The sequence below is a fragment of the Cibotium barometz genome, chromosome 3 (assembly GCF_041138505.1).
Source record: "Cibotium barometz isolate CiBa-2024 chromosome 3, ASM4113850v1, whole genome shotgun sequence".
NCBI lineage: Eukaryota > Viridiplantae > Streptophyta > Polypodiopsida > Cyatheales > Cibotiaceae > Cibotium > Cibotium barometz.
The window spans coordinates 56,963,023-56,982,053 of record NC_141048.1 but is presented as its reverse complement, the minus strand read 5'-3'; the positions used below and the strand labels follow the sequence as shown (position 1 = coordinate 56,982,053).

Here is a 19,031-nt window from a genome sequence, read left to right as displayed (position 1 = left end):
GTTTATTTATTTTAGTCTATGTCGTAATTAAATTGAAAATCATTAATATTTATTCAATTTGAATTAAGATGATGAAATAAATCCTGGGACTCTATTGACTTATTGGGTGTGCCTTTCTCGCTCAGTACAAGGACTTTTTTGGGCGTAAAAAACTGAAGTTACTCACGATCATGAGTATTACCTTGTTTTTCACATCAACTATTTTTCATGATTTCATGCCCGTGACATGAGTTTGCTCCACCTGGGACCACCTTACAGGTGGTAGCACACTTGACTTAATCTTTCTGGCTAGGTTTCTAGGGATATCCTACAATAAGAACCTTCTGGACCTTATGGTAAAAAATGCTTAAGGTGAAGTCCACCACAGAAGGTTTCTCGCAAGGATTCCATGGGCGTCCTACAATAAGGACCTTTTGGACCCAATATCTTGATGGGAGAAAAATGTATGCGGGAGTCTTAGTCACACCAGCTATTGGATAAAAGTCTTGATCCAACTGACGAAAGTAACTGTCTATTCTCCTTCATCAGGTTTACTTGCTTATAAGAGGTTTGGATCTCTAGAAATACCTTCGCCTATGAAGATGCTAGATCCCAAGACTGGATATAGCAAAGAGGTTACATACTTGACAACAGCCAATACCTAGCATGGTTGGACATCTAAAACAATAACCATTCTGTTGCAAAGGATCCTTCACATCGCTCCTTGATGGGTTTCAATTATCAACGTACAAGATTCTATGCAAGGGAAACTTGCGAGATGAGTTTGGGGTGCTCTAGGAAGCCTCTTTGTGCCTCCATCGTAGGCTAGCCTCTAAGATTTGATCAGGTAGTTGGAGGTGAAGGCGAGAGCTAGATGCGATCTGCTATATTTCTGATATCATAGAAATACAATCTCTCAAAAAACAAAAAACAAAGGTTTCGAGTTTATGCTCTAGATGCAAAAATTTTACTTTGCAATTGACACTGATACTCAGTCCATCTCATGAATTAGCACACATGCACGCACCCATGCTGGCAGGCATACATGAACAAATGCAAGCACGTGCCGTGCGCACACATGGCCATGCACATACGCATGCACAGACATAAAATGCAAAATACTGGAGACCCCAACACACTAAAGTTAAGTCCTACACATTTCAACACAACTGATTTGGAAATCATGTAGTACATGCAAAAATTTTACTCTGCAAAAGACACAAACACTCACAGTTCATCCCCTCTCTTTACATCTCTCGTGTACACTTCAAGTATATCCTGCAGGAGATATGTCACCCGCTCGTTTCTGCCTGGATCAGAGTCTTTCTAGCAAGGCATAAAAAAACAAGCATTATTTCTGATGGTTCAAAAGTAACAGCTACAATATACCCCCTCTGCCCCCCGCCCACCCCCCCCCCACACACACACACACATAGAAAAGAACAATTTACCAGAATCTCCACGAGCTCGATAATTTTTTCACAAAGCAAAGGCAGTGCACTCATTTTGAAATTTTTGAGAAGCTTCTTGCTGGTAATGTTGTTCTGTACATCCTGGATAAGAGATTCTACAACTCTACACAACATGTCCACACATTTAGAAGTGATCACATAAATATCTTCTTTCAAAGTTATTGATAAGACATGAAGACCAGGCCAATGTAACCAAACAAATAGTATAAAATGGTTTTGCTGAACACTTACCCACGCTCGCGTTCACCCTTCACAATAACACGTAGTATGACTGTAAACAAATCATAGCATTCTACTATGGTACATTTCATGAACTCATCATTATCGAATCTTTTGTTCAATTCATCATCATTTTCAGCAGGCTCCGTGAAGTCTTTAGCTGTGTCTAGTGCCAAAGCTATCTGCAAAGAAACAACCAACCCCCACCCCCCACAAAACAAAAAAGAAGAAGCCTATGATTACAAGGGTTGTTGAAGCCACACTAAGGTTAACTTTTTGTCCAAGGATGTAAGCGTCTTTACAGACAGCAACCCCACCCATTGGATGGGCAGGGGACGAAAGGAACTGCCTGCTGAGATCTCCATGTTCATATGTGACCAGTAAGGGGGGGGGAGGGAGGAGTTTCAGGGGGTGGGGTGTGGTCTCTGTAAAACCTATAAGTTCAGGTAGAATAGTATAAGTAAAGCAAATTTACCTTGTTTGCTAGTAAAAATGGGGGCCATTGCATATACTTCATCGAGGGATCTGTGGAATATGGTATGAGAAGAAGCTCCTTCTCACCATCACTTATATAGTCTTCTTCCCGGAAGCTCTCAATAACCTCATTCCAAAGCTGAGAAAATTTTGCAGTTTCCGCTTGAAGATTTGTCTTCTTAGAAGGGTCCTGAAAAAAAAATCCATGAAATACTTTAAGCACACGGTTGATGGTGATGATGAAAGCACATTGCTTTTTATCAAACAATGCTCACACCTTTTCATCGGTGGTTCTTTCAGCCCCATCAGAGTGGGTGTCCAACTTCTCATCAGCAGGTTTGAAGAGCTCATCGAGAGGTCTATAAGTTTTCCGAAGAGAAAATGGTTTACGACGGGCCTTCTCCTCCGAGGGCGAAGGCACTAGATTTGCATTGAAAGCTCCAGGTAATGACAGGAAGCGAGACCTGAGCATTGCTAGGGTTCGAATCTGCCATGGAATTGCACAAAATGAGTACAAACAATCATCCCCAAAAAAAAAAACAAGAACGTTGATTTCCAAGGTTCAACATTATAAAACAAATCGCACGTAAGTTGGCTTACAATCAAAAACTTAACTATAACATACATCTTCTGAAAAGCAAAAATAACTGAAAGAACTGATGGTGTGTGAAATCAATTATATAACAAGCAAGGAGGCCCACTATTTCCTGCATCCTACACATGCCCCCCCCCCCCCTCCTTAAGCTTTAAATCCCCTACACACGAATTTGCCCTTCATTAGTAGAGACCTGCCTTTCTGCATGCAAATATCCTTCATTGAAGTGAGGACCACCACTTATGCCCTCCTCCATAAGAGGGCCATAAGGTTCTCCCAATCTTGCTTTTCAGCCCTCAGGGGTGGGCCTCTATTCTTGCCCTCCCCCACAGCAGTCATGAAGGTCGTTCACTCACCATTGCTTCTCAGCCCTTGGCAGAGAGAGAGAGAGAGAGAGAGAGAGAGAGAGAGAGAGAGAGACCCAGGGACACCACTAGTTTATCCAATAAAGTACTAGTAAGGGTATCTAGTTACTAACAAATTGAAGGTTTATGCCAAAAGCAATCGACAATGCCCAATAGCTAAAACAAGCTTCCTGCATTACCTCCCAAATGAGCTTGTTAATACATTCAAAATTTCTGGAAGGCTCTGAAATAACACAAACCTCACCAAGCCGTGAAAAGGCACCATTTATACCACCAAAAATAGTCGACCAGACTGCATACCAAATTTGGGCATCCATGAAATAGACCTGCATCAAATGTCTCTTCAGATAAGCATAACATTTGACAGCTAAAAGAGAACCAATAACTGTGTTCACAACCAGCCATGGAATCAGAATTTTCTTCTTTTCTCTTACCATTATAATTGGGGACCACAGTGCAACCACGACACCCAAGTTGTACCTTGCTGCAACATTTAAAGATGATTAGTAGTTAAGGAGACCACAATCCTTGTCATTACGTTAAAGATTTATGCAAACCATGATACTGGAGTGCAACATGAGCAAAATACACTTCATGGGAGAACACACCCTTTGGGAACAGCTCATGCCATTGGTATTGCCCTGCTGTAGGGGCTTGCATTATTTGTTTTGTAGGTTGGACCAACGGCCTGACCTGAAACAGACCATATGTTTTTCACAGTATCAGTTGCATCCGGATGGTGGAACAAGATTACACAAGCAACATGATTGTTCAAAAGTACTAAGCTTCAAAAATTCAGGCTGGATACACAACCACAGGGCCATCCAGGCCACCCGCTTATCAGTGATGGACAGGCAACCTGTCTCACGAGCGGGCCTTGGTGATACATGCAGTCTTGACCAAGAATGGCAGAGAAAATTGTTCTCACCTCAATATAGTAGCTGAACAGAAGCTTGCTGAGAAGCAACAAAACCCAGAAGAGAGTGTACCTATCACAGAACACTAAGTGAGCAAGATACTCAATACAGCCACACGTGGAAACCCAAAAAAAATATGTTAGCACTGGATAGAAACTCACTTCAAGAGGGTGAGTGAGCTTTCATGCATTCCACGTCCAATATACAGTGGTGGCTGCACCAGTAATGTTTTGGGCTATTCAATATCTTTACTGTGTTCCTCATTTTATGACAAACATATCACATGCACAAATATTTCCTATTTTTTTATATAATTTCTAAATTATCAAATTCTGATCAAAATGGAGAAAAGGAGCTACACCATGAGAACTCGCAAATGCATGGAACTCTTTTACCTGGGCCCACCAAAGAAGCAGTTTCACGACTGCATTATCAGCCTGTTCAATGTGCCGTCTCAATAAAGGAAGCAAGAACATTACCGCCCCGAGTGCATCAGGTGCCAAGTATACTAAGATGGCTGTTATGTAGAGTGATGGGCTTTTGGACTTCCCAAACCAGTTCTTGAAGGTGCTTACCAACCCACTGGTACTTCCCCATGTCTGGGCATAGCACACAGGAAGCACAATTACCCATGCTACAGCAACAACCACTTTCAAGATGTATCGAAGCATGTCAGTGTATTTCATGCTTCGCCATGCCTTGAAACTCAATCCGATATCCACAATTGCTGATCACAACGTAAAACAAAGACTTAGGTCTCTAAGTTATTTGAAAGGGGAAAGATGCTAGCATAGCCTTAGCACTTTGAAAATGAATCAAAATTTAATCATAGGAGTAAGCTCGTGTGCAGCACGAGCTTTGTATAATAAAGGTTCAAAGGGCAAGTGGATCTGATACCAAATGTAACCACCTTCACACCAAATGTTAAGGGAAAGGATTTCGTGATACTTGCCATAAAACATTGGGTATCAAGGCTGTAACCCTTGGTATCACAGCCACTTGCCCCTTGAGCCTTCATGATGACTCAAGCCTTGTTTCCATGATCCTTACCATAAACAACGGCTGTGAAACAAGCTTGACATGAGAAAATAACACTGTAAATGGAAGATCTAGAACAATGGCACACATGGGTTGAAGCTCAGTGGTAGCTTTTACAGTACCTTGGATCAACCTCAGAATTGCAGCCGTGATAAATATGCTTAAAACCTTCTTGAAAACAGCCCCAACGAAGATGTCACCCAAAGAACCAGACCCATTCCATGCAACTATGACCATGGCCTGGAAGGAGACTTATCGATATCAATATCATAAGAATACATGAGTGGATGCAAAGGAATGACATTTGTAAAGGCATTGAAAAAGTTGTTCTTCACCTGAAGGGCCAAAATGAAAAACGACCACATCCTGTCGAAGCTTCTGAATACATGCCAAAATGAGCGCACTTCGACAAAATTGGTCTTGCCAATCCATGAAGGTTTCCGCTTCCCGACAAGATTGCTCTGCACATGTATGTAGACTCATAAACCCAGTATTGCAGACCATGGACCTATTAACACCACACCCTATAAAACTACTTGCTTAAGGCTCAACCCTAAAATTATAGAACTTCAAACCCTAAACCTTACAAAACTGTTCGCTATCTTGTACCGACCGCTCTGAGAAACATTTTCTCCTCTCGTGTTTTGAAAAAGTCAGCATCATTCCTCATGGGCCAACCTAGACGGAAGCAGTCAACAGACCTGTCGAAGAGACTGAGCCGTTTAACTAAGATTTTCCAAAACAAAAGAAGTGTCACAAAGCTTTAAGTTTGTTTGTTTAAACTGACCAAAAATATTCATTTAAATCGTCATAATTCCGCCATGCCGAGTGTCGAGCTGTCCCATTCTTGTTAGCAGTGACTTCCTGAAATCCACATGCTTATGAGCAGTGAATTTTAAAAAAAAATTGTCTGAAAATCATCAAATCGAGCCTAGGTTTGTGGTATAACAAGAATCCTTACAGACATAATCCTCCACACATGAACATGATGATGGTAAACTACACTAACGTGAATTAATATACCCCTAATCATAAATTGAATTAAATATTGCCCTAATCAGAAAACCATACTAAAGTGAATTAATATACCTCTAACCAGAAAATATTCATAGTACTTTTAGGAGCTTTACAGACCCATGAAAAGGGGACATCTCACCCACCCATCCTTCATGGGCAGGGATCTCCCCTGTCCAATCTCTGCTCATCCGATGGGCAGGAAAGATGTTTAGTGTCTGTCGTTTCATGTCCATGCAAGGTAGTTCAAAAAATACACCGATGAAAACTCAAAAAAGGCTCTTACCTCAGCTATAACGTTATAGATGGGCGTCACTACTTTTGTAAGAAATGAATCCGGCTCCCCTCCATAGGCTGGCTTTACATTCTCCCCCGTAACAGAACTCACATTCCCCGCCACCATACCATGAAGTTCTCCCGCCATCTGAAGAGGGTTTTTTCCATAAGAAGCCAAGGAAAAAAAACAAAAGCTTTTGAAAGTGTTGAAAAGAAAAGAACATGATGTCGGAATGGAAAATCATGCATAGCACTCCTCAATTTTGGTTGGTCAGAATTCATTTACATGGTGGAAAATGTAGCAGAGGCTCTCAGGCATAAATCTTAGATTTGCAGCCTCCCCCCAAATCAATAGAAACAAACCCATGTATAAAATCTTCCGTTGCTGTATTTCTTGCTGTATACTCGGAAGCCTGTTACATTGAAGGCGAAAGCTCAAATTGAAATCTTGATAACATTGTGAAGAATCAATATAAACTTAACATTGTGAAGAATCAATATAAACTTTCACAAAGAAACAAAACATATTACAATCATCGACTCAATTCAAGTCTTCTTAAAGCAAATGCATATCATCTACTATAAAACAATCTAGGCAGGTCCCCTATTCTCCCACATTCAAGTGTTTGTGTCCATCTGGAAAGAGAGAGAGAGAGGGCGGGTAGTCATTCTCTGGAAGAGAGACAGAGAGAGATTACATTATTGTCTTCTGAGGCCGAAATCAGCCTATGAGACCCACTCATGCAAGTACATGTCTATTTGATATATATATATATATATATATATATATATATATATATAAAGAGAGAGAGAGAGAGAGAGAGAGAGAGAGAGAGAGAAGTATGGCTGTTCAATACCAAGGTGAAGGAGTCTTTTTTTGGGGGGGGGTGAGGGGGAGCAAAGGAGGAAGAGAGAAAGGAGAGAGAGGGGTGCTGCTGTGCTGTAGAGTGGTGCAGCGCAGCATAAGAAGGGGAGGGGGAGAGAGAGAGAGAGACGCCATGCAAAGCACGAGGCCACCACCACTAGTTGGGTTTCAAAACTTCAGCATGGTTTAAAAGAAGACACAAAATTTCTTCTCCACACAAAAAAAAAAACTTACTCCAAGTTACTTTTTCGACCCAAAAACCTGCACCAGCTTCTGTAATTCTTGAATAATCTTTGCATAACACTGTTTAGAGCTGCATCGCTCAACTGGAGAGCTCAACATTGTGCGTGTCAGCAACCATTAGAAAAAATAATCTCTACATTTATCAACAACTTTCAACCAAGTCGTGCAAAGCAAGTCACCTTGAATATTGGGTCTGGCTTTGGTATCTGTCGGATATGTACATTTGCAAGAAGTAAAATCAAATGCTCTCTCTGATTTGCTACATTATCTTTCTGCAAAAAAAGGCATTTTTCACAAGGTGAGCCCCTTTAGAGCAATAAGGTTGAAATCAAAAGAAATGCTCAACAAAAGTTTCATGAGCACCACCTGAAACCCAAACATAAGTTGTAGCCAATCAAGGGTATCAGACTCGGGGGTTTTCTGTTTGGAGGGCCCAAATTCAAGCCCACGAGTGTTTCGAAGAGCTGCTACTGCCGCCTTTACCTGAAAATGCGATGGTGATTCTCTCTCTCTCTCTCTGTCTCTCTCTCTCTCTCTCTCTCTCTCTCTCCAATCTATGGAGCAAAACTAGGACATGATGAGCTCTATGGTAGAGAGGAAGGGTCATGAAGCATCAAGCTGGAAATTTCAGGGAAGACTAACGCACGTAGGAGATGCATCACCATCGAGCACCACAAACACCCCCAACGGGCACTGCAGCATCCCTCCACCGGGCTCCCATCTCCCGGTGAGCTGCCTCCCAAAACACCGGCCGGAGGAGATGACTATGACAAGGTGCCACTCTAGCCTATATATGGCTCTTCAACTTCCCATGCTTCCACTTATGGGATAATCCAAGGCACCTTCTAGCCATAGATCACACGCTCGAAATCGCCAACCTTCGAACACCCTCCCTCGATTCGAGCTTCGCAAGCCACCGAGGCGCGAGAGGGCACCCAAGACCACACACGCCTGAGCCGCCCAGGACCACACGCGCCCGAGCTCTGATACCATGTCAGAATGCGGAGCGGAAGACTAACGCACGTAGGAGACGCATCACTGCACCACGAACACCCCCAACGGGCGCTGCAACATCCCTCCACCGGGCTCCCATCTCCCGATGAGCTGCCTCCCAAAACACCAACCAGAGGAGATGACTATGACAAGGTGCCACTCTGGCCTATATATGGCTCTTCAACTTCCCATGCTTCCACTTATGGGATAATCCAAGGCACCTTCTAGCCATAGATCACACACTCGAAATCGCCAACCTTCCAACAGGAAAGGCTTCAAGAGAAACTTCCCCGTGTTGGACCATATCTTTACTTAATGGACTATCATAGTAGAGGCAAGGTCACAGAAGAGACGTATTTATTTTTGCTTTGTGTATTTCTGCGAAGCCTTTGACTTCGTCTCCCGATCCTGTTTGATAGTTGTGGTGGATTATCCCATTTGCGAGAGCATGGCAAGTCAAAGAGCCATATATAGGGTGTGGTGACACCTTGTCAGAGATATCTCCTCTGACCGAGTTTTGGGGAGAGCAACGGCTAGGAGATGGAAGCCTAGCCACCGACCTTGCTCAATGCCCTGGGGTGGTGTGTAGTGTTGCTGCTGCGTGACTATGACATGATATCAAAGCTCAACCCGTGTGGTCCTGAGCAATCCTAGCCTCTGTTGTTCGAGGTTCTCGAATTGAAGGAGGGTGTTAGAGGTAGCTAGTCTCATGTTGTTGCATGACTAGAAATTGTAGTGGATTATGCCATGTGCGAGAGCATGGGAAGTCAAAGAGCCATATATAGGATGTGGTGGAACCTTGTCATAGATATCTCCTTCGACCGAGTTTTTGGGGGAAGCAACGGCCGAGAGATGGAAGCCCAGCCACCGACACTACTCAGAGACTTGGGTGGTGTGCGTGCTGCTGATGTGTGACTTTGACACATATACCTTGAAGTCACTTTTATGGGTCCCAAGTTTTGCATGACTGCAACTGCAACTAACTGACTAGCAAGGGGGCATGCCTTTCTAGCCTTTCTAGAGAGAGTGTTTTAAGGCATATTTCCATGAGCCCTATATGACCAGTTGCTATATATGGTGCAACCTTATGGAGCCCAGTCTAGGGAAGGAGGAAGTTAAAGAGACTACAAGGATGCTGTTGTCATGCATGATTAGGAATAAGCCTTCAGTACCACATGACATTATTCATTCAGAGATTGGGGCGATCGGGTTTGCATCAAAGTTTTCACTTTGGTAAAACGGTCTCTAGTGCTTCTTGAAGTAGGTCTAAATTTCAAGCAAGCATCCATCTAGCATGCATGAATTCAATAGCATAAAAGCGAACAAGAGTAGAGAAGAGAGAGCTCACAAGTATTCTATTGCAAAGGAATGATTGTCTATTGCTTTTTGTCAAATGACATTGTCATATACAAGTGACTAGTTTTCACACTAGGCCGACCAAAATTTAAAATGGCCCGACCTCTATAACTAGTCTTAATCAAGTATATGCACTAAGTCCTTAGACTTTCCCTCATAGTAACAAGCCATTTTCTAGCTCGGAAACGCGAAAATGCCGCTTCCCCAGAGTCGCCGTTTCTGTTTCCATTTTTGTTTCTAATCTCCAATAAAAAATCACCCATTGATTTGTCTCATCTAGTGCTTGCTTAGTGATTTTCTAGAAATTTTGCTCATTGTTTATTTCAAATTATGATGGTGTACTCCTCAAACTTTTTCCTAGATATTAATTTTCTCATTATTTTTATATCATGTATCATACATCCACCATTTCCTAGCCATTTTCGTTTCCTAGTTTTGAGTCGTTGCCGTTTCTCAGATGCTAACCGTTGCCATTTCCGTTTCATGCAACTATGCTTTCCCTATTTGACATTAAGCTCAAGGTAAGTCCACTTTATATGTTCCAACATCGTCTTACAAAAGATAAGTACTTGTTGTTCCAACGCATAGGGCGTGCATCAGCAAAACAATTGATCGTACCTGATTTAGATAGCATGTAACCATACATGCTTTACCCCATCACCAAAAATCACAGGGTTACTTGTAAAAAAAGAGATGGTGAAGCCAATATATAGAGATAAAATCTTTGTGAGCTGCCCATGATGAAGATAACTACCACAAATTCTAGTTTCAAAAACACTCAGCATGTCAACTAGGCATTGCATCAAGACAACATTTCGTTCAGTCTTTCTTGATCTAATAAACCGTAGCCAGAGTCAACTTTTCATCTTCAAGATCGAACACAATAGGGTCAGAAAGAAGTGGTGAAGGAAGATTCAGTATACCCTACAAGATTGCATGCAAACAATAGGCCGAATAAGTTAAGTGGTAATGGCCCTCTTGTACCAGTAGCACTCGGCCATCAGCACATTTGAGAGAGAGAGAGAGAGAGAGATGCAACAAACAATGTCTCTCTTCGAGGCAGCACGAGGGAGAGCTTGTAGAAGGTCCATAAGAAAAAGCATTTAAGACTCCCTCCTTAGCGGCGACCTCCTCAACAGCCCACAGACAAGTCATGAATGAGGTTTATTCTCATGCAGCCAATCATTGGTCTCCACTTTTTGACGAGATGGTTGCTGGCTAGCGTAATCCTTGTGTGTCACTCGATGATCGACTGTATGCCCTCGAGCCTCAACTATATAAATGGTTGCAAGTTAAGAGTCTACAACCATGTAACCAACCCATGGAATAAATCTATCGACAGTAAGCTTCATCTAGGGAATTCGCAAGCACTACAAGCTACAACATTGCTCTCTGTTGGTGGCAAATTGTGTCATAAGGAACAACTCGAGTATCGTACTGATGGATGTTGCGAATGCAAAAAAAGGCAGTTATGGGAGACAATTGCAAGAAAAGGACAATTTAAGTGTGTTGTCGGTAAATTCCGATACCATATCTCAAGAAAGAATATGCATAACAATCACATAGTTCACTGCCAAGTTGTAGGAACCAAGGGGGAGTGTTGGAAGTTGGCTCGCAATGGCCATCTCCAATTATGGTTATGGTATGTGTCATCATTTGGTCCCTTCACCAGTCTTGACCAGTGTTTCACAAACTAAGCGAAACCAAGGTGTGAACCGGGATTTTCCACATAAGAAAGCTACAGCATTTTACTGGCATGGTTTGGCCTGAAAGATGGCCATACAACATGAGCAGCATGGGACTTTATTCATCAAAGTGACTTATAATATTTATAAGTCACATATCATTAATGACGCGCTGGACATATTATTATTTTGGCCATGGACAGGTGGACAAAAGGAGGCGCCTAGATGAAACTTGGGCATCCCAAGAAAAGCATAAAGTTGATATTTTCGGACTAAAACTTGGAATACAAGCCAAGGAAAGCATAAAATTAATATTTTTGGGCTAAAACTTTGAGTACAAGCCAAGAAAAGCTAAAAAGTTCATATTTTTAGGCAAACTTGGCTATTTTGGGCAAAAAGGGAAAAGTGCTATAAATATAACAACTCCACTTTATAAAAGGCAAACTTCGGGACAGTTTTGAGGCAGGCGCATCTCTCTAGAGCTCTCTCTCTCCTCTGCTGGCCGACTTGCTCCCTACCTCCTACAGGGCTGGCCGACTTGCTCCTTACCCCCTATAGGGCTGGCTGATTTGTTCCTTGCCTCCTATAGAGGTGGCCAATTTGTTCCAGTGCAGTCTCAAAGCTGGTTGACCACTTCCAGAGCAGCCACATGGCTGGCCGCCTTCTCCCAGAGCTTGATGAGGCTGGTCGATTTGTTTATGGGCTGACTTATGGACTGTTTTGGGGGGCGATTTGAGGCTCCTCGGGGGCTGATTAATGGCTCAGTTTTGGGGCTGATTTGGCATGGAATTCGGGGCTGTTTTGGGCTCCGCACCGGGCTGTTTCATGGACAGTTTATGGGCTGTTTTATGGGCAGTCTATGGGCTGCTTATGAGCTGATTATGGGACTGTTTTGAGACAACTTATCGGATGGCTTTTTTGCAGCTATGTTTATATCTTGGCTCTAGACTGAGATCTGGGCAAGAGATTTGTGCTGATGCTTTGTGGAAAATCCAGTGTTGTATGCACCCGCACCTTGGTTTATTGTAAAAGCTTCTATTTGAATAAAGAAGTTCCTACAAGGGACCGGCCGTTCCAGCTCAATATGGTTCTTCCGCTATGTTATCATGCTCTGTCTCGTATTTGAAGTGTTGGTCTGTATTATCGTTCCGGGTGTCCCCATCCTTCCTTACTTGTGACAGTATGGACATTAGATAATGGTATCCCAAATCCCCCAATTTCCCTAATTTCCCCAAAGTCCCCAATCCTCTATATTTCCTGATCTCATTGATTTCTCCAAATCCCTCAATTTTTCTAATTCTTCAAGTTCCACAAATCCCTCAATTTCACTTTTCCCTAAATCTCCAAATTTTCCTTTTTAAAATTGAAGTAAAAAGGAGATGATGCATTTTTTGTATGTTCCATCATTCTACAAGGTTTGCTACATGCCTTGGGAGCAAATATTGGGTCTTTTCACAATATGTACTCTATCCTTGTTTGAAATGTTTTTCAATCGTTTCAAAAATGGTTAGGAAACTTGTTTCATGAAATGCCTTGCAAATATGGAATAGGGTTAGGAAACTTGTTTCATGAAATGCCTTGCAAATATGGAATAGGGTTAAAACTAATCCGAGCATAGGGTTTGAGGATGGTTTGATAGGACCTTTGGAGAGGCTAGGGCTAGCAAGGATAGCCGGGGGGACAAGTTAAGACTTTAGAGCATCACAATCCATCACACTATGGGAATTAAAAGTTGGTTAAAATCAACATTGTTTTCTTGCAGGTGCTCGCAAATAGGCCAGACATCATTCGTGAAGACTACATGAATGAGCTTTTCGTTCTGCAGGATGATGTGCCAGCATTCCCTAATCAGGTGTGATCAATTTGGCCAAGTTCGTATGTATATTCAACTTGCTTTTTGTTTGGATGAGTTGTCGTGAGTGACCATTTGTTAAGTGCTTCATGCATTCTATAATACAACCTGTGTATGCATGCAGGTTGCCTTTGAGATCATAGAGGAGCAGCTAGGTGCTCCGCTTGAGCAGTTGTTCACAGCAAAATATCAGCAGAAACTGTGGCTGTTGCAAGCTTAGGGCAAGTTTACAGGCCCACTCTTCGCAGCTCAGGGAGAGAGGTTGCTATTAAGGTATGTCTGGTTCTTGCATATTTGATTATCTTTGAAGGCAGTTCAAACATTTATTTGGCAATGCTATGTTGAAGACAGGCAAAGCATGCATTTGATTTTGGCATGTTGGTTGGTCATGATGGCGTGCACATTCGTGCAAAGAGACGGAGGCATGAGGTAAAGGACAAGCTGGTTTTACACACATCTACTAAACACGTTATCATATCCTTACCTTGAAAGAAATTGATTTGGAGGCTATACTCTTTATCTAAGAGACTCTATTGTCAATCCACACATTTTTAAAGGGCTTTTGACACAATCACTCTAGCAATGATCTCCGAGGAGGAGACTAGGGCTGGCATCGGCTTTGTATGAGCTTGAAATTTTGGATTTAGAAACCATGTGATTCATCCTAACACCAAGATTTACAATTAGTGCAAATGATGAAACGCCTTACAGTTTACCAAATTGATTGGTCATGCAAAAGATGCTAATCAAAATGCATCCCAACAAGGTTGGCGTTCAAGAGCTGAACTCGAAGCCCTGCATGCTACAATGCCTAACATTCAGCAGCTAAAGCTAACGCCAGGCAAGTTGGCACACAAGTTTATAGAGAACAAACAAGAGCGAAGAAAATCCATCCTAAAGCATGCTTGGTATTGTCATGAGAAAGCAAACTAAGACCTTAATAAGGATCTTGCAAGCCCAAAGACATATGGGTCTTAATAGTACCCACGACACATTCCAAGCAAAATACTGTTTCTAAACCAGAGAGAGCACCTTCCAGTTCTGTATGTTTTGCTTACCTCTGGTAACATCATGATTGCTTGGTTTGAACTTCCTGGGTCAAGGGGCAATATGTTGAATGGAACATAGATTTCCTTTTTAGACTCTACCTGCTTTGCTTTTTCCACAACCTGTGCAGAATGTTTAGCACATGAGTGACAAAATGAAAAAAAAAAATATTAATTAGGTTAATTTGTCACGATGTCGCCTTCCAAGCTCACCTCAGGATCCAATGGGACTGGCTCAGCATCATCTTGCTGCTGATTTACTGCTTTCAAAACATCAAAAAGAACCGCAGCTGTCTGATATGTCCTTGCCAGTTGTGCTCTGCACACCACAACTGAGCATTGTGAGCTTACCATGGTCAAAAAAGATACTCCTCATGTGTTGCATTCTTGGCATAGATTCACCTTAGGTAAGGTGCTTGCTCTATGAATCATGCACGCTGTAGCATGGGTTAGCAGCTGTTCTATATGAGGAGTTAGTTAAAAATCCGAGACAATAATAGCACCTGGGACCTATACAAGTGAGTGGGTGTGCACATAACTGAGTGTTAAGCCAATGGTTGGGATTATATCAAGTCCAGCCATAGAGGCAGACAGAGAACGCTTGGTGGATGCCTTGTGTGACATGAGACGCATCCCCAATAGTCATCCGTGATCTATGGTCCGGAGGATTCAATGTAGCTTACCATTGTCAAAAAAGATACTCCTCATGTGTTGCATTCTTGGCATAGATTCACTTTAGGTAAGGTGCTTGCTCTATGAATCATGCAAGCTGTAGCATGGGTTAGCAGCTGTTCTATATGAGCCTTGAGGAGCTAGTTAAAAATCCGAGACAATAATAGCACCTGGGACCTATACAAGTGAGTGGGTGTGCACATAACTGAGTGTTAAGCCAATGGTTGGGATTATATCAAGTCCAGCCATAGAGGCAGACAGAGAACGCTTGGTGGATGCCTTGTGTGACATGAGACACATCCCCAATAGTCATCCGTGATCTATGGTCCGGAGGATTCAACTGTCTTCCATTTCTTCATGTGTATGTGTGTTGTTTGGTGCTCTGGATGGGTGTTGATCACAGACGGTTACGCAAGGTGGTAACAATATGAACCTACATAGTTCCACTCAGTTCATTAAATTGGATCGATTCTAAAGAATACTTGTAGGCTTTACCGATCCATGTTATCTCCAGCAGGACTCTCCAATGACTTCACATATCTATCATAAAACTCCTGATAGTAATTTTGCATTTCCCTGGCATCACTTTTGGCACGCCTTTGACTGAGAGTAGGTTGATCATCCTGTAGGTTACCAAGGCATAGATCACATTCATTAGACAATATGCTCATACAAAAAATTGTTCAGGTCCATTCCTGCAATTTCTCATCATCACACACCCAAGAGAAGGCTTCGGAAAATCTACCTTTTCTAGCTTGTGAAGCAGAGCTGTCTTAAACTGTCTCACTCCTCGGCCAGCAGAGGAAGGATCTATTTTATGTGCTTTATCAAAAGCATAAAAACGGCCTGCAAAACAACTCAGAATCAACCATTGTTCTCAAAGCATTTGAAAGTGAGAATCATTTCCTCTGGAAACATGCAGGAAATCTTACAAAGATATGCAACACGAGGAGCCTTGTCTTCAATCTCATTGGCAACACGCAGGATGGGCGCGATTACTGCAAGAGAAGAGGGGACAACTTCAGGGTCCATAACATCAGAGAAATTCCCTGTTGTGATCGTCCGGGAAAGACGCTTGGATGGACCACTCTCAAGGCCCCTTGAACCCTCCATCTTTGCCAACTCCCCTAAACAAACAAACTAATCAACCTGCAAACGAGGCAGAAGAGTGACTACAGAGGTGGGTAAAACAATAATCCCTAAGCTTATCTTGCAACCAAATGTGCATACTAAGCTTTAATCACAAAACTAGTGACATGACTGGATGAAATCACAGCTTGAACCGAAGTATAAGAACAATTACCCTAATACATGCCCAATAATCCTTACTCTAGACCATCAATCAGGTGCAACAGGAAAGTATCTTTTCACCAGTTACATTATTATTTAAGTGCTTGAATGAAAGCACTGCTTGGGCAGATAAAACTGATGAATTAAACAAACATCCCTTGACTGAAATGCCAAATGCATTTTCAGTGTGCCTGTTAGGTCCTTACCACTGTAATAGAATAGTTATTACATAAAAAGCAAACTTACGATGAAGTAAAACAAGTGTAGGTTTAAGCCATAATCTCACGTCTAGAAGGACGTGAATGCAACCTTGGCCGAACCACAGTATTAGAATTAAAACCCAACTCAGGTGGTGGGTATGTGAATCTCTCAGTTTGAAGCATCCGATGCATCCTCATTGTATCTACTAAAATACGGTGATGTGAAGAGGAGGTCGTTAATGAATGCAAATGAACCACAAAAGTGAAAACTGCTGGGTTGAAACAGCGATTCCTGTGCCAAAACTCCCCATCCGAGGCCACCTAATGAAATTTTGGATTTTTTCTAATCACCAGATTAGTTCATGCCTTGGTTGGTCGAGAGGCAAGCTGCTCCTGCTTGCTACCCCAGGGCACAAGTTTAAATCCCACCACTGGAAAGGACATTGTCTAGTGAGAGACTCATACTCTCCCCCATGGGTGTGGCTAGCCATGGTCACACCATTACTTGTCAAGCGCGGCAGGCCTAGCAAGAAAGGAAAGACTTCTTGCATGTAGGAAGGATGGGCTACATAGTTCTCATGGCTGCAACCAAACCATATCCATTTCAGTGAGGAGGACTAATATTCTCACCCACGGGTGTGGCTAGCTTATTAGTCCTCACCCACGGGTGTGGCTAGCTAGCCACACCCACACCACAGCTTGGCAAGTGCAGCAGCCTAGCAAGAAAGGAAACACTCCTTTCCTATGAGAAAGATGGGCTGCAAAATTCCTCACGCCTGAGACCAAACCATATGCAGGATAGACGGGGCTGTCTTAGTTGACTTTGATGGGATAGAAATACCCCTAGCCCATGGCCTCTGGCCGAAATGGCAAGCAATGAAAAGAAATGCAATAAGGAGGGGCTGCTCACTTTAGATGCCCCCAAAAAAAGTAAAAAAGCTAATCATGTAATTAGATTTGAAACCAAAGATTGTTGCAATAGACTCAAACTTGTAAGACCTAATCATTATAAGATTCATGCTGTCATTAAGTTTTAAAAGTCAAATTATTTAGAGAACTGAAAGATTACATGCATGATCATTTTGCACTTACCTGAGAAGGGATGGAATTTGCTGCCAAATCTGATTGTGCTAGCTCGGTTGGGACCAGATCCTGCTAGAGAGAAGCTCCATGAGCTGCAGGGAAGCTTCTAGAAGGTGGGAGTCAGGCTGTGCTGCTAGGGTTGTAGTGAAACGCAAGCACAACCCCCACACAAACAGACAGAAGGGATTTTTTTGTTTCGAGAGAAAGGAAGGGGCGAGAAGGGGGGGTTACGGAGGGTGCAGCATTTGTGCTATGTGGGCTTTCTCCCACCCCTCCTTGTTCCTTCTGGGCAGTTTCAAAACGGATGTTTTTGCTTGTGGGCAGTGCAAAGAGACATCTTTTCGCTTGCGGACAGTGCAATGAGATATTTTTCTACTTGTGGGCAGTGATGAGAAAGATGTTTACGCTTCTGTGCAGTACCAAACTGGCGTTTTTGCTAGAGGGGAAAGCTTACACACCAGAGCGATGCAATTGGCCTTAGTGTGATAAGCTGTGTTGCAGGACTCTTACAGCAATGAGAATCTGTGTGATTTCTACTATTGGCAGGAGAAGGTAGCGTAGAGATTCAAGAAGAAAGCCCTAGAAAAGCTGACTACACCGGGGGGGAGAGGGGGAGACACACACACACACAGAGAGAGAGAGAGAGAGAGTGTGTCCGAGACAACCTCAAGGAACATTGAGAAAAGCGCACATTAAAGCATATAATGAAAATGCAGACCCCAGCAATAAAGTAAAAAAGCATAAATATATATTGAGCCAATCCATATACATACATACTAAGGTGAAAAAGAAAAGAGAATACTAAATAGCCTTATCCCATTTCCGTTCTTTTTTTTTTTTTTGAATTAGCCTGGATTAGAAAGTAGAACTCAACATACACACCCATGTGTGCCTCTGCTTGCATCTGCTTTGGAGAGTGAGGGCTTCAACCCATTTCCTTTCTAATAGACACTGGTACTAAGTCTTCATCAATCTCAAGGAGGTTGGGACCATTTGGATTATCTCTATCAAGCTCACTAGCCCCTCTATTTTTTAGTTACTCAATCCTTTTCACCGTCTCGCTGAAAAAGTTTTTCCCCCAACACACAAAGTAAATGCATTCCTTCAAGGTCACAAGTTGGTGACTTCCCTCTCGATCGCTGCGGGGCGAGTCCTTAAAGATCACAAGTAGGTGAATCCCCTGTCGATCACTGCTACAAGGCGAGGCCATACAACAAAAAATACTTTCCCGAACGTGAAAAAATAAACCTTCATTTCAAATTCCAAAATTTCAAAAATCCTGCTCCTTTTTCCCTTGCCTTTTTTATCCCTTTCATTTGGCCACGTGGAGAGGGAATAAGTTGTGTTAATAAAGAGTAGATAGATTATTATAATTTCACACCTCCTCCTGCAATGAT

The 19,031-nt window shown here is 42.5% G+C and overlaps 1 protein-coding gene across 2 annotated transcripts in view; it reads right to left on the bottom strand.

Annotated features, from left to right (window-relative positions):
- Nucleotides 1–18,376, bottom strand: part of LOC147640289 (callose synthase 3-like) — a 45,402-nt gene extending 27,026 nt beyond the window's left edge. For both annotated transcript variants that reach the window (XM_086778866.1, XM_086778868.1), the window contains exons 1-26: nt 17,644–18,376; nt 15,994–16,210; nt 15,807–15,907; nt 15,557–15,684; nt 14,603–14,708; nt 14,402–14,512; nt 7,824–7,940; nt 7,637–7,729; nt 7,449–7,540; nt 6,636–6,762; nt 6,360–6,497; nt 5,847–5,923; nt 5,673–5,760; nt 5,395–5,520; nt 5,182–5,299; nt 4,417–4,748; nt 4,183–4,235; nt 4,033–4,093; nt 3,713–3,797; nt 3,539–3,588; nt 3,344–3,430; nt 2,422–2,631; nt 2,146–2,334; nt 1,683–1,852; nt 1,431–1,554; nt 1,211–1,305 (exon numbers count right to left, since the gene is read on the bottom strand). In XM_086778866.1, the coding sequence (XP_086634992.1) occupies nt 1,211–1,305; nt 1,431–1,554; nt 1,683–1,852; nt 2,146–2,334; nt 2,422–2,631; nt 3,344–3,430; nt 3,539–3,588; nt 3,713–3,797; nt 4,033–4,093; nt 4,183–4,235; nt 4,417–4,748; nt 5,182–5,299; nt 5,395–5,520; nt 5,673–5,760; nt 5,847–5,923; nt 6,360–6,497; nt 6,636–6,762; nt 7,449–7,540; nt 7,637–7,729; nt 7,824–7,940; nt 14,402–14,512; nt 14,603–14,708; nt 15,557–15,684; nt 15,807–15,907; nt 15,994–16,174 (3,059 nt within the window). In that variant the 5' untranslated portion in view covers nt 16,175–16,210; nt 17,644–18,376. The remainder of the gene's footprint in view (nt 1–1,210; nt 1,306–1,430; nt 1,555–1,682; nt 1,853–2,145; nt 2,335–2,421; nt 2,632–3,343; nt 3,431–3,538; nt 3,589–3,712; nt 3,798–4,032; nt 4,094–4,182; nt 4,236–4,416; nt 4,749–5,181; nt 5,300–5,394; nt 5,521–5,672; nt 5,761–5,846; nt 5,924–6,359; nt 6,498–6,635; nt 6,763–7,448; nt 7,541–7,636; nt 7,730–7,823; nt 7,941–14,401; nt 14,513–14,602; nt 14,709–15,556; nt 15,685–15,806; nt 15,908–15,993; nt 16,211–17,643) is intronic.
- Between the last annotated feature and the right edge of the window lie 655 nt (nt 18,377–19,031).